The following is a 21,259-nucleotide window of genomic DNA, read 5'->3' as shown; positions in this document are numbered from 1 at the left end:
TTTACTCTTTAGGCTTGTGCCCCAAGGTACAGCTGGAGAACAATAAAAGATGAAATACGTCGTGACGTGGTGGGCACCTGCTACTTGTCGTCGGACAACTTTACCAATATTGTGGAATACTCACCTTGCCGCACAGGTACACAGATTTATTTTTATTTTTTTATGTCAGGAATGTCAGAATTTGTCTGTGGATTTCATTAATTATATTTAATTATATTTATTTTTTATCAACACAGATGCCGCTAGTGATGATACTGATACCGGTCAGGGATTCTGCCAAGGTGGCTTCTCTGCAGAGTTTACAAAGGTAGCTTAATCAGTGTATAATGGTGGAGGTAATGATTCAGGTCTGTGTCTGTGTCTGTGTCTGTGTGGGTGGTGGTGGTAATGATCCAGGTCTGTGTGGTGGTCGTGGTAATGATCCAGGTCTGTGTGGTGATGGTGGTAATGACCCAGGTCTGGGTGGTGGTGGTAATGATCCAGGTCTGGGTGGTGGTGGTAATGATCCAGGTCTGGGTGGTGGTGGTAATGATCCAGGTCTCTGTGGTGGTGGTAATGATCCAGGTCTCTGTGGTGGTGGTAATGATCCAGGTCTGTGTGGTGGTGGTGGTAGTAGTAATGTGGCGGTCTGGGTGTGGTGGTGCTGCTTCATGTTCATATAGACCATGGGTCTTCAAACTACGGCCCTCCAGTTGTTCAGGAACTACAATTCCCATCATGCCTAGTCATGTCTGTGTATTACAATGCCTCATGGGATATGTAGTTCTAAAACCGCTGGAGGGCCGTAGTTTGAGAATCCCTGATATAGACAAACCTTCCTAACGGAACAGCAGTCTGTAGCACTGAAAAAATATATATTCTATTTAATGTTTATAGTTTTTATGGTACAATGATTGTATAGTATCCCAAAATGTATATTTAAATTGACAGTCAAAGCAAAATTGAATTCAAGAGATTCAAGTGATGGATGCATCTCCTGGGAATTCCTTGATCCCTGCCATAATTCTGGCCTCTGTTTACACCTTCCCTGGATTGTTACTTTCAAGTGCTCCACTTCTGGTGCATTCTCTAGAACAGTGGCTCTCAACCTGGGGGTCAAATGATGATTTGCCAGGGGTCACTGATTCCTGGGCTGTTTCTGGAGCCCTCGGCCGCCCACTCAGCCACTTTGCATCCGCCCATACAGTTTGCGGTATGGCTGGGGTGCAGAGACTAGAGGTCAGCTGACGTAAGGAATGTGGGAGAGGATGGAGGCGACCCTATCTCCTGATTTTGGCATAGGTGTCACTGCTACCAGACACCACAAAGTCTAAGACACTGTGAATCCGGAGACACAGCGAGTAACACTACCCGTGATTATAGTTGCCATTAAAAGTCCCCACTACAGTTCTCAGATGAGCAGATGACCTTGATCAAGAGCACCTAAGTTGACTGATCAGAACTCCCCACCAGCGCTGCCACTGATCCTATTAACCTCACCCCCCCCCCCCACCAAGGGGTAAGAGAAGGAATAAAAATAGAGAATACATGTGTCAGGAAATAACTTACCGAGGCCAAGATGCCAAGGGCGGCTCACCTTTGCGACCCGATGCGATCCGCCCCCTCGATTTTGAGACAGAGGGAAGGACGCACCAGGATGCACCGGGACCAGTGGCAGAAGGAGATCCAAGGTAGACAGGGAACTGGATAGCGGAGGCTCACTGGAGACTGTTCAGCATATGCACAGGAAACAGTCCAAATAGAAGGTGCACACAGGAAACAAGACTGAAGGCAAAACCAGGAACAAGCCGGAGTCAGGGGCTGAAGCAAACAGAATATCCAAAGTCCAAAGCCGAAGGTCAGGGATTATAGAGATCAGGTAGTCCAAGTTCAAGCCGGGGTCAAAAGGTTTAAAGAAAGCGACAATCCAAAAACAAGCCAAGGGTCAGGTAAACAAGATATCCAAGGTAAGGTTTGGCAGCAAGGTAAATCCAGAAGCTGTTACGAACCAGCAATTTGCAGACAGAAAGGGGCTGGTTTAAATAGGCCGCTCAGGCCTCTGATTGGCCCAAGGTGGAGCGAGCTTGTGCGCACCCGTGAGCGCGCCCGTGCGCGCACCCGTGCACGCGACGTCCGGACACACCGCGCATGCGCGCGCGCGCATCAGCGGCGCGCAACAGAGCTGGTCTGCCGTGAAGCTGGGCAGAATGTGTCCGTGAAGAATTTTTGCCCTGACAACATGAAAGGGAGAGAAAAAGAGGGGCAACAAAGAAAAAGGGAGCGAAAGACGGCTAGAGAGAGGGATGGGGCGGGGGAAAGAAAGAAGAACAAAGAGAAAGAGGGGTACATCCTCAAATGTACCATAAGGGGTTTTAATACTGTACGAGTGGAAGGGACTCAGGGAGCGCTAAATGTTCGTGGGTTAGAAGCGCAAATTACTTGTCTTGCCTTGGGTGCTGACAACCCACGCTACAAAAATAATTTTACTGTTAGGGGTCCCCACAACTTGGGAAATTTTATCAGGGGGTCACGGCACTAGAAGGTTGAGAACCACTGCTCTAGAATATAAAATATAGGCTCCAGTATGAAGTGTAGATCTAGAAACTTGGTCAACCTATCATTGGGAAAAATCCAGGAGCTGCCACTTTAGGACTACTACTTAATGCCTAGCTGTTATGCTGACACACTGGCTCCTGTATGGAGTCGCTGAACTGAAACAAATATGCAGATTGAAGCGTTGATGAAAAGTTGGAGGTCCTCATGTGTGCATGTTCTGGATCAGTGATTATTTTAAAGCAAGTACGACAGCCAGGCAACTAACCTTGTCAAAGGGCGAGTTTTGAAATTGAACCCTACGTAATCATTTCCCAACTAGTTTTCTTTAAAGAATTACTGCTTTTTTACTAAAGCTAGTGCGAGTGCTGCCCCTCAACTTCTAGCCTTTAAAAGATTTCACAAAGACTGCTTTTTTTTTTTACATTGCATGAAAGCTCCAGACTACTTGGTGTGACTGACACTGCATCCCACTTTCTGTCAGGACTTATAGTGTATCCGGAAAGTTATCACAGCGCTCTACTTTTTCCACATTTTGTTATGTTACAGCCTTATTCCAAAATCGATTAAATTCATTAATTGTCATTGACACTCAAAATTGATCTCAGCTGCATCCTGTTTCCACTGATCATCATTGAGATGTTTCTACTTCAACTTGACTGGAGTCCACCTGTGGCAATTTCAGTTGATTGAACATTATTTGGAAAGACACACACTTATCTATATAAGGTCCCACTGTTGACCGTGCATGTCCAAGCCATAAGGTCAAAGGAATTGTCTGTAGACCTCTGAGGCAGGATTGTATCGAGGCACAGATCTGGAGAAAGGGTACAGAAACATTTCCCAAGGTCCCAATGAGCACACTGGTGTCCATTATCCATAAATGGAGGCAATTTGTAGCCACCAGGACTCTTCTAGAGCGGTCCAAAGGGCAAACTGAGTGATCGGGGGGGGGGGGGTTTGGAGACGGGGAGGTGACCAATAATACAATTGTCACTGACAGAGCTTCAGCGGTTCTCTGTGGCGAAAGGAGAACATTCTAAAAGAATAACCGTCTCTGCAGCTCTCCATCAATCAGGCCTGTGGTAGAGTGGCCAGACAGAAGCCACTCCTCTGTAAAAGGCACATGACGGCCAGCCAAGAGTTTGCTAAAAGGCACCTGAAGGACCTTTCAGACCATGAGAAACAAAATTCTCTGGTCTGGTGAAAACAAAGATTGAACTCTTTGGCCTGAATGGAAGCGTCATGTCTGGAGAAAACCAGACACCGCTCATCACCTGGCAAAAAGCATCCATACAGTGAAGCATGGTGGTGGCAGCATTATGCTGTGGAGAGGTTTTTCAGTGAAAGGAACACTAGTCAGGATTGAGGGAAAGATGAAGCAATGTACAGAGACCTCCTCGATGAAAACCTGTTCTGGACTTCATACTGGGGCGAAGGTTCATCTTCCAACAGGACAATGACCCTAAGCACACAGCCAAGATAACAAAGGAGTGGCTATAGGACAGCACTATGAATGTCCAAGAGTGGTTTAGCCAGAGCCCAGACCTGAATACAATTTGAACATCTATCGAGGGAGCCAAACATGTCTGTGCGCAGACGCTCCCCATCCAACTTGATGGAGCTTGAGAGGTCCTGCAAAGAAGAATTGGAGAAACTGCCCAAAAATAGGTGTGCCAAGCTTGTAGCATCCTACACTTGAGGCTGTAATTGGTGCCAAATGTGCTTCAACAAAGGCTGGCAACTAGACAAGGTTAGCACTATTGCACTTTGAGGGGAGCAGCTTGTATATAATCACAATTGTTTAGCACTAGTAAATTTAGCTATTCCATAGCGCAAGGTCCTCTATTTTTCAAAGGTTGTGAATACTTATCTGTGTGTGTGTGTGTGTGTGTGTGTGTGTGTGTGTGTTTTTATTTTTTTTTATTACATTTTGCAAAGATTTCAAACAAACGTCTCTCACATTATCATTAAGGGCTATTGTTTAATTTTTTGGAAACTGTATTGATTTCATTTTGGAAAAGTCTGTAACGCAAACCAAGATGAAAAGGTGAAGCAATGTGAATGCGTAGTCAGGTTGAAAAAAGACACAAGTCCATCAAGTTCAACCCAAAAAATAAATACAATCCCATATACACAAACCTATACCCACAGTTGATCCAGAGGAAGGTGAAATACCCATGATCCAATTTGCTACAGCTGGGGAAAACATCCCTTCCCGATCCCTTGCGAGGCAATCAAATTTTCTCTATAAAAGTTAGTACCCAGTTATATTGTGTACATTTAGGAAAGAATCCAGGCCTTTCTTAACCATTTGCCGCTCATTATACTGCGGCAGGTCGGCACAATCCCACGAGCCGTCATAGCTGTAAGTCGCCCCCTTTAAGCGGGATAGCAGGTGAGGGCCGCCGCACTGCGGGGGGGGGGGGGGATGCTCGTGACCGGCGGTCGCGATGACAGCCAGCCACGAGTGATCGCTGCCACGAGAGCCAGAACAGGGATGTATGTGTGTGTGTGTGTGTGTGTGAACACACATTCCAGTTCTGAGAGGAGAAAAAGAGATCGGGAGCTCCTAATGGCTAGCAACCACCATCTGTCATCTCCTATAGCGAGTCCCCCCCCCCCCACAGTTAGAACACACATTAAGGAACACAGTTAACCCCTTGATTGCCCCTAGTTTTTTTATAGCCATTTTAACTTTGGCCGTGAGCCACTTAGGTCTTATTTTTAGACTATTAAACTTACTGCCCATGGGAATATACTTTGGAGTGAGTTTACATACAGTCACTTTGAAGAATTCCCATTTCTGTTCAGTGTCCATTTGATGCCAACATTCCCTCCCAGTCTAAGTCCTGGAGAGCAGCCCTCATCCTTGGAGAATTTGCTCTTTTAAAGAGGAAGTAAGCCCTCTCTTTAAAAAAAAAAAGACAAAGGCATAATGAGCTAGTATGCATAGCATACTAGCTCATTATGAAATTGCCTGAGAACGAAGTCCCCACAGCGGTCCTTGGACACTTCCTCCGTTGCCGCCATGATACCCGAAGTGACTTCCGGGTATCGCTGCTCTGGCGCTGTGACTGGCCGGGAACAGCGATGACGTCACTCCTGTGCAAACGCCACTAACAGCATGATGCCGTTGTTAGCGGCACACTCAGTGTGCCTGCATGCCGTTGTGGACATCGGTGCCGTCTTTCTTGTAAATATATCCTTAACCGTGTAGGTTAAGGAGATATTTCTTGCACCTACAGGTAAGCCTTAATCTAGGCTTACCTGTAGGTCAATGTGGCCTGTAAGGGTTTACAACCACTTTAAAGCGGTGTTCCAGCTAAAAAAAAAACTGTAGCTGCTGACTTTTAACAAGGACACTTACTTGTCCAGGGAGTCCCCGATGACGGTCCCCCCGAGGGCTGATTTATCCATCGGCTCAGATGCAGGTGCCCCCATTGTAACTAAGGGAAATCTGCGGTGGAGCCTTCAGGCTTCACCGCTGGTTTCCTACTGCGCATCCAAGAGTCACGTGTGCTTTCTGAATGACCCTTTGTCTTCTGGGGGACACACAGGTCCCAGAAGGAAGGAGGAAATGACACCCTGATGGTAATAAATCTCTGCAACTGGGTATGAAGGCAACCATTTCTGCAGTCACAATGTTGTATATTTAAAAAAAAAAATTACTGTGAGGGGGTGGGGAGAGCTCTGTTAGGTATAGGTGAAATCCTGTGACGAGCAGAGATCTCTCCTTTTGAAGTTTCTGAGGGATGTAAACTGGTAAGACATTTATCTTGCCACAATTGAACTGCAACTGAAATATACATTTTGGTGCCTCTATATGTATATTGTGAATAACTGTGCTGTTACAAAATCATGTTCCGCTTTTGTAGCTTAGTGGTTTGCATTGCTGGCATTCTGGGTTTTATTCCAGCAAGAATACATTCTACATGGAGCTTCTATGTTCAGCCCAAACTTACTGAAACCGTTATTGCATTTTGGATAATATGCTTTTGTGCAAAAACAAATGTAAACCCCTCCCCCCCAGCTTACTTTCTCATTCTATTTCATTTATTTACTTTCAGAGTGGAAGAATATTATTGGGTGGACCTGGCAGTTATTTTTGGCAAGGTACATTTGTCCTGTGGTTGTTGTTTGACAAAAAATCTTAATTGTTCATTATATTGAATTTCAGTGTTTATTAAGACATGGCCCCATTATAAAAATCCCTTTTTAACAAGTAGTATATATCAAGAGTCTAATACGCCCCTGGACATGGGTATATTATGTATCTTGTTATGGTTTGACTGTTCCAAACAAACCATTACGTCTACTAAATAACCAGAAATGCTTTATTTTGATATATAAAATATTTGATTAAATAAGCAGTGAAAGTACATCAGTCTTGAGAGTCTATGGAGGCCGTCCTTGACCTCCTATGGAAATTCTGGTTTCCTGGCTTGTTCACAGGTTTCAGAGCTACAAATCGTGAAGAAGTATATAGACTTTGGACTTTCATTTGCTGTCTGCTTGTTACCGCTCAGGGATTAAACCATAATGGTGACTGAGACTACTAGACTAGGGAAAACAAAAAGTGGAGGATGAGTGCTGGCTTGCTGTGCTGGGAAAGTACCCAGTTATGGAAGGGGGTAAAAGGAGGTTAAAATGCTTTTTATTTCCCTTTTTCGTTTGAAATTAATCACCTGTCTATTCTGTGTTCCCTCTTGGCTGAACTATATTTCTAAGGAGCCCACTGCCAGACATGCAGTCAGGCAGCTAGCTTTTTCGAAAGGAAGGTAGTACTGAGATAATTATCTAAAAAAAATAGAATTCATTGTTAACGGTTATGACAGGATTGTTTGTCCACAAAAACCTTATGTTTTGGTATATCTTTTGATCATACAGATGCAGGTTTAGGTTGAAATTTGTTCATTTAGGATTTGGTTTGGGTTTTACCCATTTCTCTTTTAATAAACGACAGGAATAGCTGCTTAACTTTTTTGATATGCATTTCTGATTTAATGCCATTTTTGTAGAAAATACAGCACCTTGAAAAAGTATTCATACCCCTTGACTAACGTGTGATAGACTAACGCGAAGTGAAAGGAAAATGATAAATGGGTTTTCATTTTTTTTTTTTTTTTTTTTACACATTTCTGAAAAGTGTGTCATGCATTTGTATTCGGCCCCCCTGAGTCAATACCTTTCACTGCAATTACAGCTGCAAGTCTTTTTTGTCAGCTTTGCACATCTAGAGGTGACATTTTTGCCCATTCTGCTTTGCAAAATAGTCTTGCCACAATTGGATTTAGGTCTGGACTATGGGGCATTCTAACACATGAATATGCTTTGCTCTAAAACATTCCATTGTAGCTCTGGCTTTATGTTTAGGGTAGTTTCCCCAAGTCTCAAGTCTTTTGCAGACTCCAACATGACAAAATGTGGAAAATTTCAAAGGGTGTGAATACTTTTTCAAGGCACTGTGTATGGTATCACAAAGGCTTGTTTTTGCTTTGAGGACTTGCCAGCCTTTTCCAGGCACCCTAGTCTCTACTTTCTGTCCTCAACAGAAGCAGTAAAAGTGGAAGCCTGGTGAACACAGCCAAAGTAAAGGCTGACGGGTGTGTAGATGGGATCTGGAGGTTCAGGAAATGATGTACTACTTCTACCCCTGAAAGTCTGTTTTTACAACCAAATCTGAACTAACTTGTTTACTTGTGTCTTGGTTGCACCCAAAAGTCCTCTCCTTAAGCTGTCTGTACACTGACTGACTGAAATTTGGCTGGTTCAGCAGGTACCAGGCAAATTTTAATGAGTACTGTATGTGGCCATCCCCGCTCAACAAAAGTCAATCATTTGCTCATCTATTTTGAGTAGATGCAGATTTACTAATCGTTTTTTCTCTGTGTTTTATTTTAGGTCAGGTGATAACGGCAACACAGGATGATATCCGGAAATATTATTACCCAGAATACTTTATCTTGGAAATTAAAGGGCAGATGCACACGCGCCAGGCACATGGCTCTTATGATGACAGTTACTTAGGTGAGGCATGTATTTTATTACTACTAATATGTTTGAGCATTTCAAATGGTGAGAGAAATACCTCAACTCCCATTTGTTTCGAAGGTTGTAAGCCTTTGTTCTATACAGTGAATAGTAAAGCACACTTCATGTTCTTAAGAGTTCCAAGTGTTTGGCTCAAGCTGTTGTCTGTGGGCTGATCAATTACAATTCAATTGACTTTTGGTTCTGTAATTTTGCTCTCGTGGAGGTTTTATGTGAATAGGTGGAACTTGAAGTGTCTGCTGTCTGACAGCCTTTAGAAATAGCTGTAGTTTGCCATGAAACATCTATTCAGCTCTGTTGAAGCCGCACAAAAGCAAGCAGGCAGCGGGGTTGCCGCGTAGAGTACTTGATTTCCCACTTCATGCTCTACATGCATACAAATCAAATAAGCAGCCAAAGCAGATGCATAAAATGCAAGTAGTTTTATCTACAAGCATGCATTGCAATGTGCGCCAGACACTATATACATAGTCCTCTGTCTGGTCTTTTATCTAGTTCCCTATTTATTGTTGCTTTTATGCTTGTTTTTTTCTCAGGATATTCTGTTGCAGTTGGTGAGTTCAGCGGAGATGACATCGAGGGTAAGTAACTATTTTCTAATTTTAGGTTCAGTTATCTTATCTGTAGTACCTTTTTTTTATTTTTGCAGCTTTTGGCTGCACAATTTTTTTACGAAAGCATACACCCTACACTATTTATAATTATAATGGCAGGCTTACATAAGTGTCACTTGTAACCCTACTGAGCCCTGAAAATGCCCCATCCCAAGATACAACTTTGTCACATTTGCATGTCCTTTTTATGTATATATTCTCTCTGAAAACTGTCAATGAAGAGTGACAACACAGGGAAGGGATTACAGCTTAGTGAACTGTATAAAAGCAGTTTACACTTTTAAAAGAAATGTAATGAATGCCTTTTTATACGCATATTCTAGACCAGTGGTTCTCAACCTGTCTAGTGCCGTGACCCCTTGATAAAATTTCCCAAGTTGTGGGGACCCCTAACAGTAAAATTATTTTCCTATGGTGGGTTTTTGGCACCCAAGGCAAGATAAGTAATTTGCGCCCCTAACCTATAGACATTTAGCGCTCCCTGAGTCCCTTCCACTCATACAATATTAAAACCCCTTATAGTACATTTTAGGATGTACCACTCTTTCTCTTTGTTCTCCTTTCTTTCCCTTTTACCTCTCTCTATCCTAATTTCTTGTTTGTTATCCCCATCCCTCTCTAGACGTCTTTCTTGTTCTTTCTCTTATTCTTTCTCTCCCTTTTTCTTTGTTCCTCCCCCTCTTTTCCTCTCCCTTCCATATATTCTCTATTTTTATTCCTTCTCTTACTCCCTTGTGGGGAGTATGGGATCAGTGGCAATGCTGGCGGGGAGTTGGGATCAGTGGCAATGCTGGCGGGGAGTTGGGATCAGTGGCAGTGCTGCTGGGGAGTTGGGATCAGTGGCAGTGCTGCTGGGGAGTTGGGATCAGCCAACTTAGGTGCTCTTGATTAAGGTCATCTGCTGATCTGAGAACTGTAGTGGGGACTTTTAAAGGCAACTCTAATCACAGGTAGCGTTACTCACGGTGTCTCCGACTTTGTGGTTTCCCGTAGCAGTGCCACCTATGCTGAAATAAGCATATAGGGTCTCCCACAGCCCCTCCCACTTCACATTCCTCACCAGTCAGCTGACCTCTAGTCTCTGCCTCCCAGCTATGCCGTGAACTGAATAGGCGGCTGTGAAGAGGCTCAGTGGGCGGCCGCAGGCTTCAGGAACAGCCCAGGTTTTGGGGACCCCTGGCAAATCCTCATTTGACCCCCAAGGGGGTCCCGACCCCCAGGTTGAGAACCACTGTTCTAGACTGTAAATGAAGTGGTAAGTAGATTTAGTTAAATCCTTGAATTAAAGGCGACACTAGAGCCAAATACTATGCAACAAATGTTACTCATTCTAAGAAATCGGATATTTAAAATGTTATATTGGATAGGATATTGATCTCAAAAATTCAGACTGAGGATTCAATGAAATTTCCCAAGATTATTTGTTTGAACATAGGGGTTGTTTTTTTTACTGCACAAATTTAGAGTTATCTAGCGGTCAGTATTTAGATAATAATAATATCTATAAAATCCTAACTTGTAATGGGAATGTAGTTGTGTACATTGTTTTGAGAAGAATACTGGATTAATTTAGTTTTTCCAGCTGTTGAAGGTATGCCCAGATGCATTGTTCAATAGGTGGTAAAGTTATTTGATCTCGCTTATACACACACAATCTATGATATGCCATGTATTGTAGATTACAAGTTTGTAACGTGCATTTTTATTTTTTCCCATTGCAGATTTCGTGGCTGGCGTCCCAAAAGGAAACATGACTTTTGGATATGTAAGCATTATTTAGAATATTTAAATTGCATTTTCCTTGCAGTTAAACATAAAGGCTAGAAAAAAAGCAAGCCTGACAGTCTAGTAGGGGGCAATATAAGCTCCATGTACTTTTCTCGGTGATACTGTGTTAAAATAAAATCATTAAGCAGAGGCAACTAGATTCTCCTGACCCATTGACCACTTTAGAGGCTTAATTAAGCACACGCAGAGGTTTTTATTATTTTTTAGCCTGCAGGCTGAAGGGGGGGGGAAATCTAGCAGGGACCTCCGTATAGGCTAAACCGCACAGATGGACTTTTCTCTCACTGCCGGCTATTTTATTCTTGCACCCAGCACCTACTGCTTTTGTTTTGCAGTCATTCAGCTGACCATTTTCCACCTGGATCCTTCAGTCTTCTAATCAGTTTGTCAAGCCAGTTGGTGTCAGCAAGACCACCCACAGATCGAATTTTGGCTGCTATCAAAAGGAAGTGGCCAAAATTTGATTAGTGTATGGCCAGCTTTACAAATCTTTAATTGATAAAATAACATTACACAGGAAGCATGTAGAAGTGAGATATTCAAACCAACATTTTTTTGGGGTAAATGGTAATTTTTTTTTTTCCTTTTCAAGTACAGATATAAACAGGAGGAACTCTGTGTCCCCAGAAATAATCATTTTGACATTTAGATAGTGTTTACAAAAGGATAACTATAAACAAGATATTGACCGGTAGGGTGTAAAACACTTTTCAAAATCCTGTAAGTAGATAAGTACGTGTGGGGTACATAGCACTGTAAAATAGTGACGACAAATGAATATGTATTCGTTGTACTCTTTCACTGTACCCCTCTCTGGTCACCGGTGATCAGGGTACAACGCCTACAGCAGTAAATCAAGCACTAAAAACATTATTCAGTTATTTTTTCCTGCAGTACAATTTTTAGAATTTTAAATCTTAGAGACGAAAATCCACAACATTCTCCCTTTAACTGCCCACATAGTCATTATGATTTTTCAAAGATTCCAGGAAAATATTCATCAATAGCCATTCAGAGAGATTTTGATGAAAGATCATGTCCTGGAATGCTTTAGATTTAATTGGGATATTGTTTAAAAAGCTACCTTCAGAGATTGGTCTTTCCATGTTTCATTCTTGGATATCCCCGTCATTTTCTATGGCGATTATGTTTTCAGTAGGCCTCTTCCTCAGCTGCAGGCTTACATTCAACTGCAGGGAAAAAAAATTAAATCTTTTTTAAAATTCTTTCTATGATATATTGGGTATACTGTACTGTGAGGACAAATAAAGAGTTTAAGTCATATTATTGCATTGACTATTCTAGTGACTCAGAGTTGGCGGATAGGGGACAATAAGTATACCCCATAACTCTCCTTTTAAAGTGGTGGTAAAGGCTCAAGGTCTTTTACCTTCTAAACTTCTGAGCCCCATCTCGATCCAGCAATGTGCATGAGCGCCTCAGTTCTCCTGGGTCTCTCCCTCATTGGCTGAAACAGCAGCGGTAGCCATTGGCTCAGGCTACTGTCAGTCACAGCCAGTGACCAAGTGGGGGTGGGGCGAGCTGTGCTCTGTGTGTGAATAGACACACGGAGCAGCGACTGGGAGCGAGCCTGCTCAGGTGCCATGGGGGCAATGGTTAGGAGGGAGGGGCCTGGAGCCCTGGCAGGGGATGCGAGAAGAGGAGTATTGGGGCTGCAAAGCCACTGCACAGAGCAGGTGTGGGTAACATTTAATAAAAAAAAAAACAGAACCTTTTAAATGTCCCTTTTAAGCTTGCCTAGAACAATGAATCAAAACAAAATGCACCAGCGTTTGATGCACTCAATGTGTGTGCTGAGCTATGTTAACTTAATTTTTTCTTTTTCTTTTTCTTTAAGGTAACTATTCTGAATGGCACTAATCTGAAATCCTTATATAACTTCTCAGGAGAGCAAGTAAGTGTGACTTCTAATGTGAATGATTTATATTTGCTCCCCCGCCCTTTCTGTTCCATTTTAAAAATCAAATGCTTTGTTTGAACAAGCACATGTATGGGGATGGTAAAGTTGTATAAATGAAAATATAGGCATGCCTCCTAACCGTTTTAAGTGTTCCAGACCAACCTTTTTTATTTCTGTATAAAACAGGGAGGGCTTTAATTCTGATGAAATGCTATGCCAGCAACAATGGTCACTTGCTTGGGAATGCCCCCTACATGGAAAATTCAGACAGCAGTCCTCCTTCACTTACCTCATCCTTCGATTTTGCTTTTAAATGTCCTTATTTATTTTGAGAAATCCTCACTTCCTGTTCTTCTGTCTGTAACTCCACACAGTAATGCAAGACTTTCTCCCTGGTGTGGAGTGTTATGCTCGCCCCCTCCCTTGAGGGGGCGAGCAGGGGAGTCAGGACGCCCACTAACACACAGCTCCTTTATCTGCAATGTAGAGGGCGTCCTGGCTCTCCTGCTTGCCCCTCCCCCTCAAGGGAGGGGGTGAGCATGACACTTCACACCAGGGAGAAAGCCTTGCATTACCGTGTGGAGTTAGACAGAAGAACAGGAAGTGAGGATTTCTCAGAAGAAATAAGGACCTTTAAAAGCAAAATCGAAGGATGAGGTAAGTGAAGGAGGACTGCACTAAGGTAAAGGAAGCTATTTAGGGAAACAAATTGTACCTTTACAACCCCTTTAAGACCCAATGACTTTCCCTAACCTTAAGGCAAAAATGCTTTTTCTTTGGACAAAGTGAAGAGGGATTAGGACACCTGTTGGTTTTTTTTTTTTTAGTGTCTTTACCTCTTTAGAAAGATTTACCCTCTCTAAGTCATGTTTTAGAGGAAATCTTTCCTAGTGCAATAGCAAAATTCCCTACACACATATTCATGGAAATAATAGTAATGATGGCAGGCTGGAAACCTCTGACAATCTGCATGGAAAAATGTTATCTGCACACCAGGCAAGTTGCCTGACGAAGGGGCCCTGCGTGGCTCTGAAACTTTGCCGTATGTATACCGTGTGACCATGTAATAAAGCTTTGGATCCTTGTGCACAATAGTTGGTCCTGGTCACTCACTTCTATTGTGTCTAAAGTAAAGGAAAATTTTCCAAATGGGACAGGGATGGCACAAAACCTGACAGGGGTTTTAACCCCTCCTTAAACCCTGTACACGCGCTCAGTTTTCTCATCGGTAAAAAGTCCACTGAGAAATCCGAGGGGAAAGCCGAAAAAACACCGCAGGAAAACTGCCATGGAGCTTTGTCCGGGGAATCCTGGCCGTGTATGCTCCATCGGCACTGCCTCAGTCTTTCCCATAGGTAAAAAAAGTCCGGAATCCTGACTGGAAAATGGAGAACCAACGGGATTCCCGACTGTTTTCCTGACAGGAAAACTGGGAGGAAGCCTACACGCATCCGGTTTTCCCAGCCAAAAGCTCTCCTGGCAGTTTTCCTGCCAGCAAAACCGGTCGCGTGTACGAGGCTCAACTCTACCCAAAAACCTTACCCAGAATTAAGACTTTACCCTGTCCCTGCCCTTCTACAGCAAGCCCAATCAATTTTCTAAGCTGAGTTCTTAAGGTGTTGAGCTAGCAAATGATTTAGCACAGAGAACCCACTTAAGCTATATTTGCGCGCGCAAACTTAAAGGGGTTGTAAAGGATTTTTTTTTTCATAATAAGCATCCTTTACCTGCAGACATTCTTCTTTTCACTTCCTCATTGTTCGTTTTTGCTCAGAGGTTGCTCTATTTCTTCTCTGTTCACTTCCTGATTTTACTGACCACCGTGATGGGAGGCTTTACTGCGGTGGTCAGTAACGTGCTCACCCCCTCCTGGGAACTACATCTGTGTGGCAGGACGCTCTCTACGTGTTAGACTTCAAGGAGGTGTCAATTACTGGGCGTGCCGCAATGCATACTGGGAAATGTAGTTCTTACATGAGTGATGCAAACCAGGAAGTGAATGAACAGAAACTAGAATGCCAGAGGTGATATAGATGAAGGAATTTAATAGGTATTTACTCGTTTTTTTAATAGAATCATTACACTATTCTGTCTGTCTACCTTGCAGACATTAATTTTAGGCAAAACATTTTTTCTCTTACAACTCCTTTATGTTCACACAGATAATGAGTTTTATTGGAGTGTGTATATACAGACACTGCTGCTTTATCTTTATAATGTTTTCTTCTTCAAAAAAGTATAGAAGAGCCTCTCAAGTTTGTGCCTTCCTAGGTCCAAGTCTGCTTTTCTTCCTTTTCAGCCCGTAATTCTCTAGAAGTTGGATGCAGGCATATGACAAAACAAATAACAATTTTCTTATCTATATAATGACAAAATGATCCACCTAATCATCAAGCTGAATACAATTATAATTTAATAGCAAATATTGCATAAATGCAGACACAGCCCACCATTATCACAGGGTCACTGAAGCTTCAGTGATCGTATATATATATCCATGTGGCGTTAATTACACCTGCCTTAGTGATTGAAAATTGTTTGACTATATATTTGTGCGTGTAAATATGGGATTATAGAGGAATATGAACAAATGGGTAGACAGGAAACATGGTCATTAAATACAATTTTTATTCTATGTCTCTTTTTAAACTTTTAGATGGCTTCATACTTTGGTTATGCTGTGGCAGCCACTGACCTCAACAATGATGGGTAAGCTATTTATATCTTGCACTGATTAGTACTTTAAACTGGACCATCCACTTAATCTGATGCAGCTGTTTGAGAATTACAAGAAAATCTGTTATGAGTTGTATGTAGGCTGCATTGCTAACCTCTGCTTTTTGTGATTGCCAGCTACCTGGCTGTCATGCCGGATGCTGTGACATTATACTGTCTGAGCCACTGACCTGGAACAAGTCTGGAGATTGGGAACTCTGTTCTTGGTCTGTGGCAAGACACAGGCAGTCATTTTCAGAAGTAGGCCAGCACAAGTGTACACCAAATTCATCCAAAGGCAGATATTTCTTTCAAGGCTATAACGCCATCCACTGGGTATAAAGAAATTATGCAATTGTGAAACGCCTGAATATCTATTATAATTGGAGATGTAATTGTGGCAGTACATTGTCATGCATTTTTTTTTTTTTTTTATGTGCTTCAGATTGGATGACCTGATAATAGGTGCTCCTCTGTTCATGGAGAGAACCCATGATGGCAGAATTCAGGAGGTGGGACGTGTCTATATCTACCTACAAGATTACAATATGTCCAGTACTCCATCCATGGTCCTAACTGGACAGCATGAATATGGCCGCTTTGGTAGTTCCATTGCTGTTTTGGGAGATTTGGATCAAGATGGATTTAATGGTAACTGAAGAAAGTTGTGTTTTTTTGTTTTTCTGTTTTTTGTGGTGTCTGTCTTGCCTTTTACGTTTTTCGCTTGTGCATATTTTTGTACCATCTTTCTCCAATCCTTTGTTTCTGTCTTATTTTTTATATATATATATAGATAGATAGATAGATAGATAGATAGATAGATAGATAGATAGATAGATAGATAGATAGATAGATAGATAGATAGATAGATAGATAGATAGATAGATAGATATATATAGATCATTATGCAAATGTAACACACACATTCCAATCAGACAATATAAATGTCAGTACACCACATGTATATACTATACTAAGTATAAGCTGAGTTTTTTCAGCCCTTTTTATAGGGCCGAATATACCCCCCTCGGCTTATACTCGAGTCAGTACCTGAATTCTTGCCAGGCGGTCTTTTTTTTTTTTTTTTTTTAAAGTTGTGGCTTCCTCCTGGTGTTACCTTTCGTGATGGGCATTTGACACTGTGTGTTCCGCCTATCACAGAGGTCCTCTCATCTTCGGACAGTTAACAAGCAGACGCTGTGTTCAGTGTTCCACCAGTCGCAGACATCCTCTTGTTCGAGGATGAAAGAATGTTTATGATTGGAACACTGAACACAATGTCTGCTGGGAAATTGAGTCCGAGGATGAGAGGACCTCCTTGATAGGCGGAACACAGTGTCAAATGCCTATCACGAAACGGAACACCAGGAGGAAGCCGCGACTGGTCGATTTCCCTTCTAAATGTTTTTTTCTTTGTCTGAATTTCTCACTTCCTGTTCCTCCTCGGTAAGCTGTTTTGGCTGACTAACCCCCAGCCAGAACGGCTCGGATGATGGGGGCAAGCTTACTGAGGAGAAACGGGAAGTGAGAAATTCAGACAAAGAAAACAAAGAAAAAAAAACATTTTAGATGGGAAATTGAAGGAAAAGGTAAGTGAACCAACAATGCACTAGCTTAAAGTGGTTGTAAACCCACTTTTGCAAGTTACACCTACAGTTAAGCCTAGATTAAGGCTTACCTGTAGGTGTTGGCAATATCTCCTAAACCTGGGCGGTTTAGGAGATATTCGTCGAATGACAGGACCGCTGTACCGTAGACGCGCAGGCACACTAACGGCCATGCTAAACTTGGCAATGCCGTGTTGACGGCTCCCGCGCGGAGTGACGTCATCGCCGCTCCGGCCAATCGGTTGGCGGAGAGGCGATACCTGGAAGTAGCCTCCGGGAGCGATGTATGTGGCTGGAGGACGGATTCATGTGCTTCGGTCTAAGGTAAGTAATGCATAATGAGCTAATATGCTAGTCATACTAGCTCATTATGGCTTTGTCTTGCAGTTTTTTTTTATTTTATTTCTTTTACATTTTTCAAGGGTTTACTTCCTCTTTAAAGGAACCTATTTAGAAAATAAAAGACAAACCTTTACCACCCCTTTAAGGCAGTTCTAACTTCTGAAGGGGTCCAACCCGGTACTAGCAAGGTGTACCCAATAAAGTGGCCAGTGAGTGTACATAACCAGTCAGAAATGTCTCTAAGCTTTGTGTTACCCTTCCATCATTATTAGGTTTCCAGTTTGCCAGAATAACAAATTATGTAGTACTGGGAAATCCCTGTTCATGAATTTCGGTCCTGGGAGAAATCTGAAGTGGGCTGTACAATAAGCAGTGCTAATTCTGCTAGCATTTAGTATAGAGTGCTATCCTTATTTCAGTGTCATGTGAGCATTCAGTGTTAAGTGGAAGAAGTGATCAATATTTTATAACTTGGTTTTCAGAACCAGAAATAACATATAATATTCCTTTTCATTTTCAGATATCGCCATCGGTGCCCCATTTCATGGCGAGGACAGCAGGGGTGCAGTGTTTATCTTCAATGGTAATGCTGCCGGCCTGAACCCTAAACCTTCCCAGGTTCTAGAAGGGATGTGGGCAAGTTCTGTGGAGCCTGCATTCTTTGGTTTTTCCACTAGAGGAGGGAAAGACCTTGATGGCAATGGTTATCCAGGTATGTAAACCTATGCAAAACTGGCTACGTTTTTTTTTCTTTTTTAGCATAACAATTATGTTTGCAAATGGGGGACAAAAATGCACTATTTGCTGAATCGAATCACTGACATGGAACTAACCTGTATAATGGGATTCAAGGACACCGAACATTCACATACATAGTATGACTCTCTGATTTTCCAAGTACAAAAGTAAGAATTGTAGCCCTGGAACTTGCACTTTGAAAAGCAAGTCCGCATTGACAGTGCTCATAATTTTCAGGAGTTACTTTTCAACTTTATTATAGGGTATTGGTAACTAAAGCCAACGTTATAGAGTAAGCAATTACCTGTTTTTTCTATAGTTTACTTTCATAGGTTCTGTCCATTTTTATCTGTTTTTTGTAAAAAAAAATAATATATATATATTTTTTGTTTTTTGTCTTATTTGTAGACCTTATTGTGGGTGCATTTGGCGTTGATAAAGCTTTAGTATACCGGTAAGTATGCTTTAGTTTATTTTATAGCAGTTTAAAATATTCACGTTGCTCTAGGGGTCGGTTATTCCTCAATTCTATCAGTGAACTAGTAGTGCATTTGTATATAATTAAAGCAAAACGTTAGGTTCTTTAAGTTACAAAATTCTACAAACATTTTATCTCATTTTAAAGATATGGATTTAAAGAGGCCCTGTCACCAGACTCATTTCCACAACAATTTTTTTTATAAGATTATATTTTATGTGGGCTATTAACCTGTAAAAAAACCTCCCTTGTGTAGACATCAAATCCCCCGAGACTGCTGCGGAGTCCTGTCATTTTTGATGTGATGTCAGCAAACCCCCCAACCAAGAGAGCTTTGCATCGGGTTACATGTTCTACCCTAAATACAGGTGTAACATGTTGGTAGACATAGCCTTTAATGCTTCCTGTAATTGGAAATGTATCCTGTATATGATTTTCTTTTTAATGACTATTGAGCTCTTTGTCTATGTATACTTCTCAGTCTGCATTTACCAGTAGCCACTAATGGTTCAGGGAAATGCTTTATTCTAATATTGCGTTAATCAAATTTGCTTCTAATATTTATCTCTGCAGTGGACGTCCAATTGTTCATGCCAGCGCCTCTCTAGCCATCTCTTCAACTATGATAAACCCAGAGGAGAAGACCTGCATGATTGAGAATACAAATATCACGGTATCGTGGTGAGTCCCAAACGTATTTCGTAATCTCTGCATTGATTCAGCAGTTTTGTGAATGCGCTGGACCTATTCAGACCTATGTGTTGCTGAAAGGTCGGGTTTTATCGTGTTACCGCAGCCCACAGAACTGCACAATACACTGTGCTGCATTGGTACTCATTTTGAATGACACTACGATGCATAGATATCTGTGAGCCAGTTGTTTGTTGTGGTGCACTGTAGTGAAGAAATGCTGTTATGTTACAACAAGCCTAGGATATCTGGACAACCCTTTGAAAATGAATGGGATCCTTGCAACAACATATGTGTAATGTGACTTCCCATTTATGTAGTGTGAATTCAGCCTCTTGGTTGTAGGTTTCGTTTTTTTTTTTTTTCTTTTTTTTTTTTTACATTTGATTTTGCTTTTACCACTATTTTTTAAATTAATGGTGCGTGTAGGCATGACAACCCAAGACTCCTTAAAGTGGAGTTCCACCCATAAATATAACATTACATCAGTAGTTTTAAAAAAATTTCATTAGTCCTTTACGAAAAAAAATTTTTTTTTAGATGCCTTCAAAGTGTTGTTGCTAGGCAGAATAGTTAATCTTCCCACTTCCTGCACCTAGGTGCTTAATGCTTCCTAACCTACACCACACAGACTCCTGGGAATGTAGTGGGTGTAACTTTCCAGGAGTCTGTGCAATCCCCAGTCTCAAAGAATCATGTGACTTGGACAGTACAGGTGCTGAAACCTGATCTGACACTGCTTGTGCAGCACTGAGCATGTGCGAGATTTGCAAGGCTGAAATCCAGGAAGTCATACAGTCTGGCTTCATGATGCACACACTTAAGATGGCCCCAGTCAATTTCTATTTTATAAAGTGTCTAAATGCTGTAACACCCTAACAAAACGGACCTTAGTTTACAGACTAACTTTACTAGAATACATTAAGCTTGTGTATTACAGGGGTATTTATATTTAAAAAGTGAAATTGTGGCCGGAACTCTGCTTTAAGTGCCTGTGATACTGGGGTGCATTGTGATTGCATTCTTCAGACTGTTTTGTGGCATTCTTAAAGAGGAACTGCAGTCTGCTCACATAATTTGTAATAAAAACATCTTTGCCATTCTGAAGCTTCCCTCCAACCACTTTGCATATTTTATATATACTCTTATTCTGTTCTTGCCAAATATGCTGCAGAAATATCCATCCACTGAGTCTGGCTGCATCCATTTTAACTGTGGGCAGCTGAAGCTGCTGCCTGTTCACTTCCTGGATTTACACAGACACACGGGCACACCTCTGCAGCTCTCCTTGGCCCTGTTATGACTCCCCTCCTGGCAAACTCTCACATGAGTGAGAGCTGTGCATGTTATAGGCCTTGGCTAATGACCAGACAAGTAGGAGGAAGTGTATAAGGCATGTACTGGCAGAAAAAAAGTTTTACTATCCAAAGTTAAAACACGGGAAGAAGGTTTAATGGATGAAAAAATGACTGAATGTCCGCTTTAAGTGTTCCAGCATACCTGAATTGAAACCAATCTGGAGGATGCAGTTACTGACCCTGAACAATGCATGCAGATTGGGAAAGTCAGAACTTCTTATCTGCAGAACTGTTCTGCATCAGTAACTCACCAATTATGATGACTGGCAATAAACCAGTATATCCTGTACTACAGTATATCTTGTAGTACAGGAACAATTTCCCAGATTCTAGGGCTAGATTGGATATCCACCATGCCATAAAGATTTTTACCTGGCCAGCGTTAGTAGGTGATCCAGAGACCAGATCTGCTTGGCCCACAT

At 41.9% G+C, this 21,259-nt stretch overlaps 1 protein-coding gene across 1 annotated transcript in view; it reads left to right on the top strand.

Annotated features, from left to right (window-relative positions):
- The window catches only part of ITGA5 (integrin subunit alpha 5), a 138,158-nt gene that overhangs the window by 66,175 nt on the left and 50,724 nt on the right, over positions 1-21,259 (top strand). The window contains exons 4-15 of the mRNA XM_040340756.1: positions 13-136; positions 237-307; positions 6,603-6,648; positions 8,437-8,562; positions 9,123-9,167; positions 10,922-10,965; positions 12,847-12,903; positions 15,566-15,618; positions 16,070-16,275; positions 18,094-18,285; positions 18,720-18,765; positions 19,363-19,470. Coding sequence (XP_040196690.1) covers positions 13-136; positions 237-307; positions 6,603-6,648; positions 8,437-8,562; positions 9,123-9,167; positions 10,922-10,965; positions 12,847-12,903; positions 15,566-15,618; positions 16,070-16,275; positions 18,094-18,285; positions 18,720-18,765; positions 19,363-19,470 — 1,118 coding nt within the window. The remainder of the gene's footprint in view (positions 1-12; positions 137-236; positions 308-6,602; positions 6,649-8,436; positions 8,563-9,122; positions 9,168-10,921; positions 10,966-12,846; positions 12,904-15,565; positions 15,619-16,069; positions 16,276-18,093; positions 18,286-18,719; positions 18,766-19,362; positions 19,471-21,259) is intronic.

Source organism: Rana temporaria, chromosome 2 (genome assembly GCF_905171775.1).
Source record: "Rana temporaria chromosome 2, aRanTem1.1, whole genome shotgun sequence".
In the NCBI taxonomy this organism is placed as follows: Eukaryota; Metazoa; Chordata; class Amphibia; order Anura; family Ranidae; genus Rana; species Rana temporaria.
Note: the sequence above shows the minus strand (reverse complement) of the source record. Positions and strands in the feature narration are given on the sequence as shown.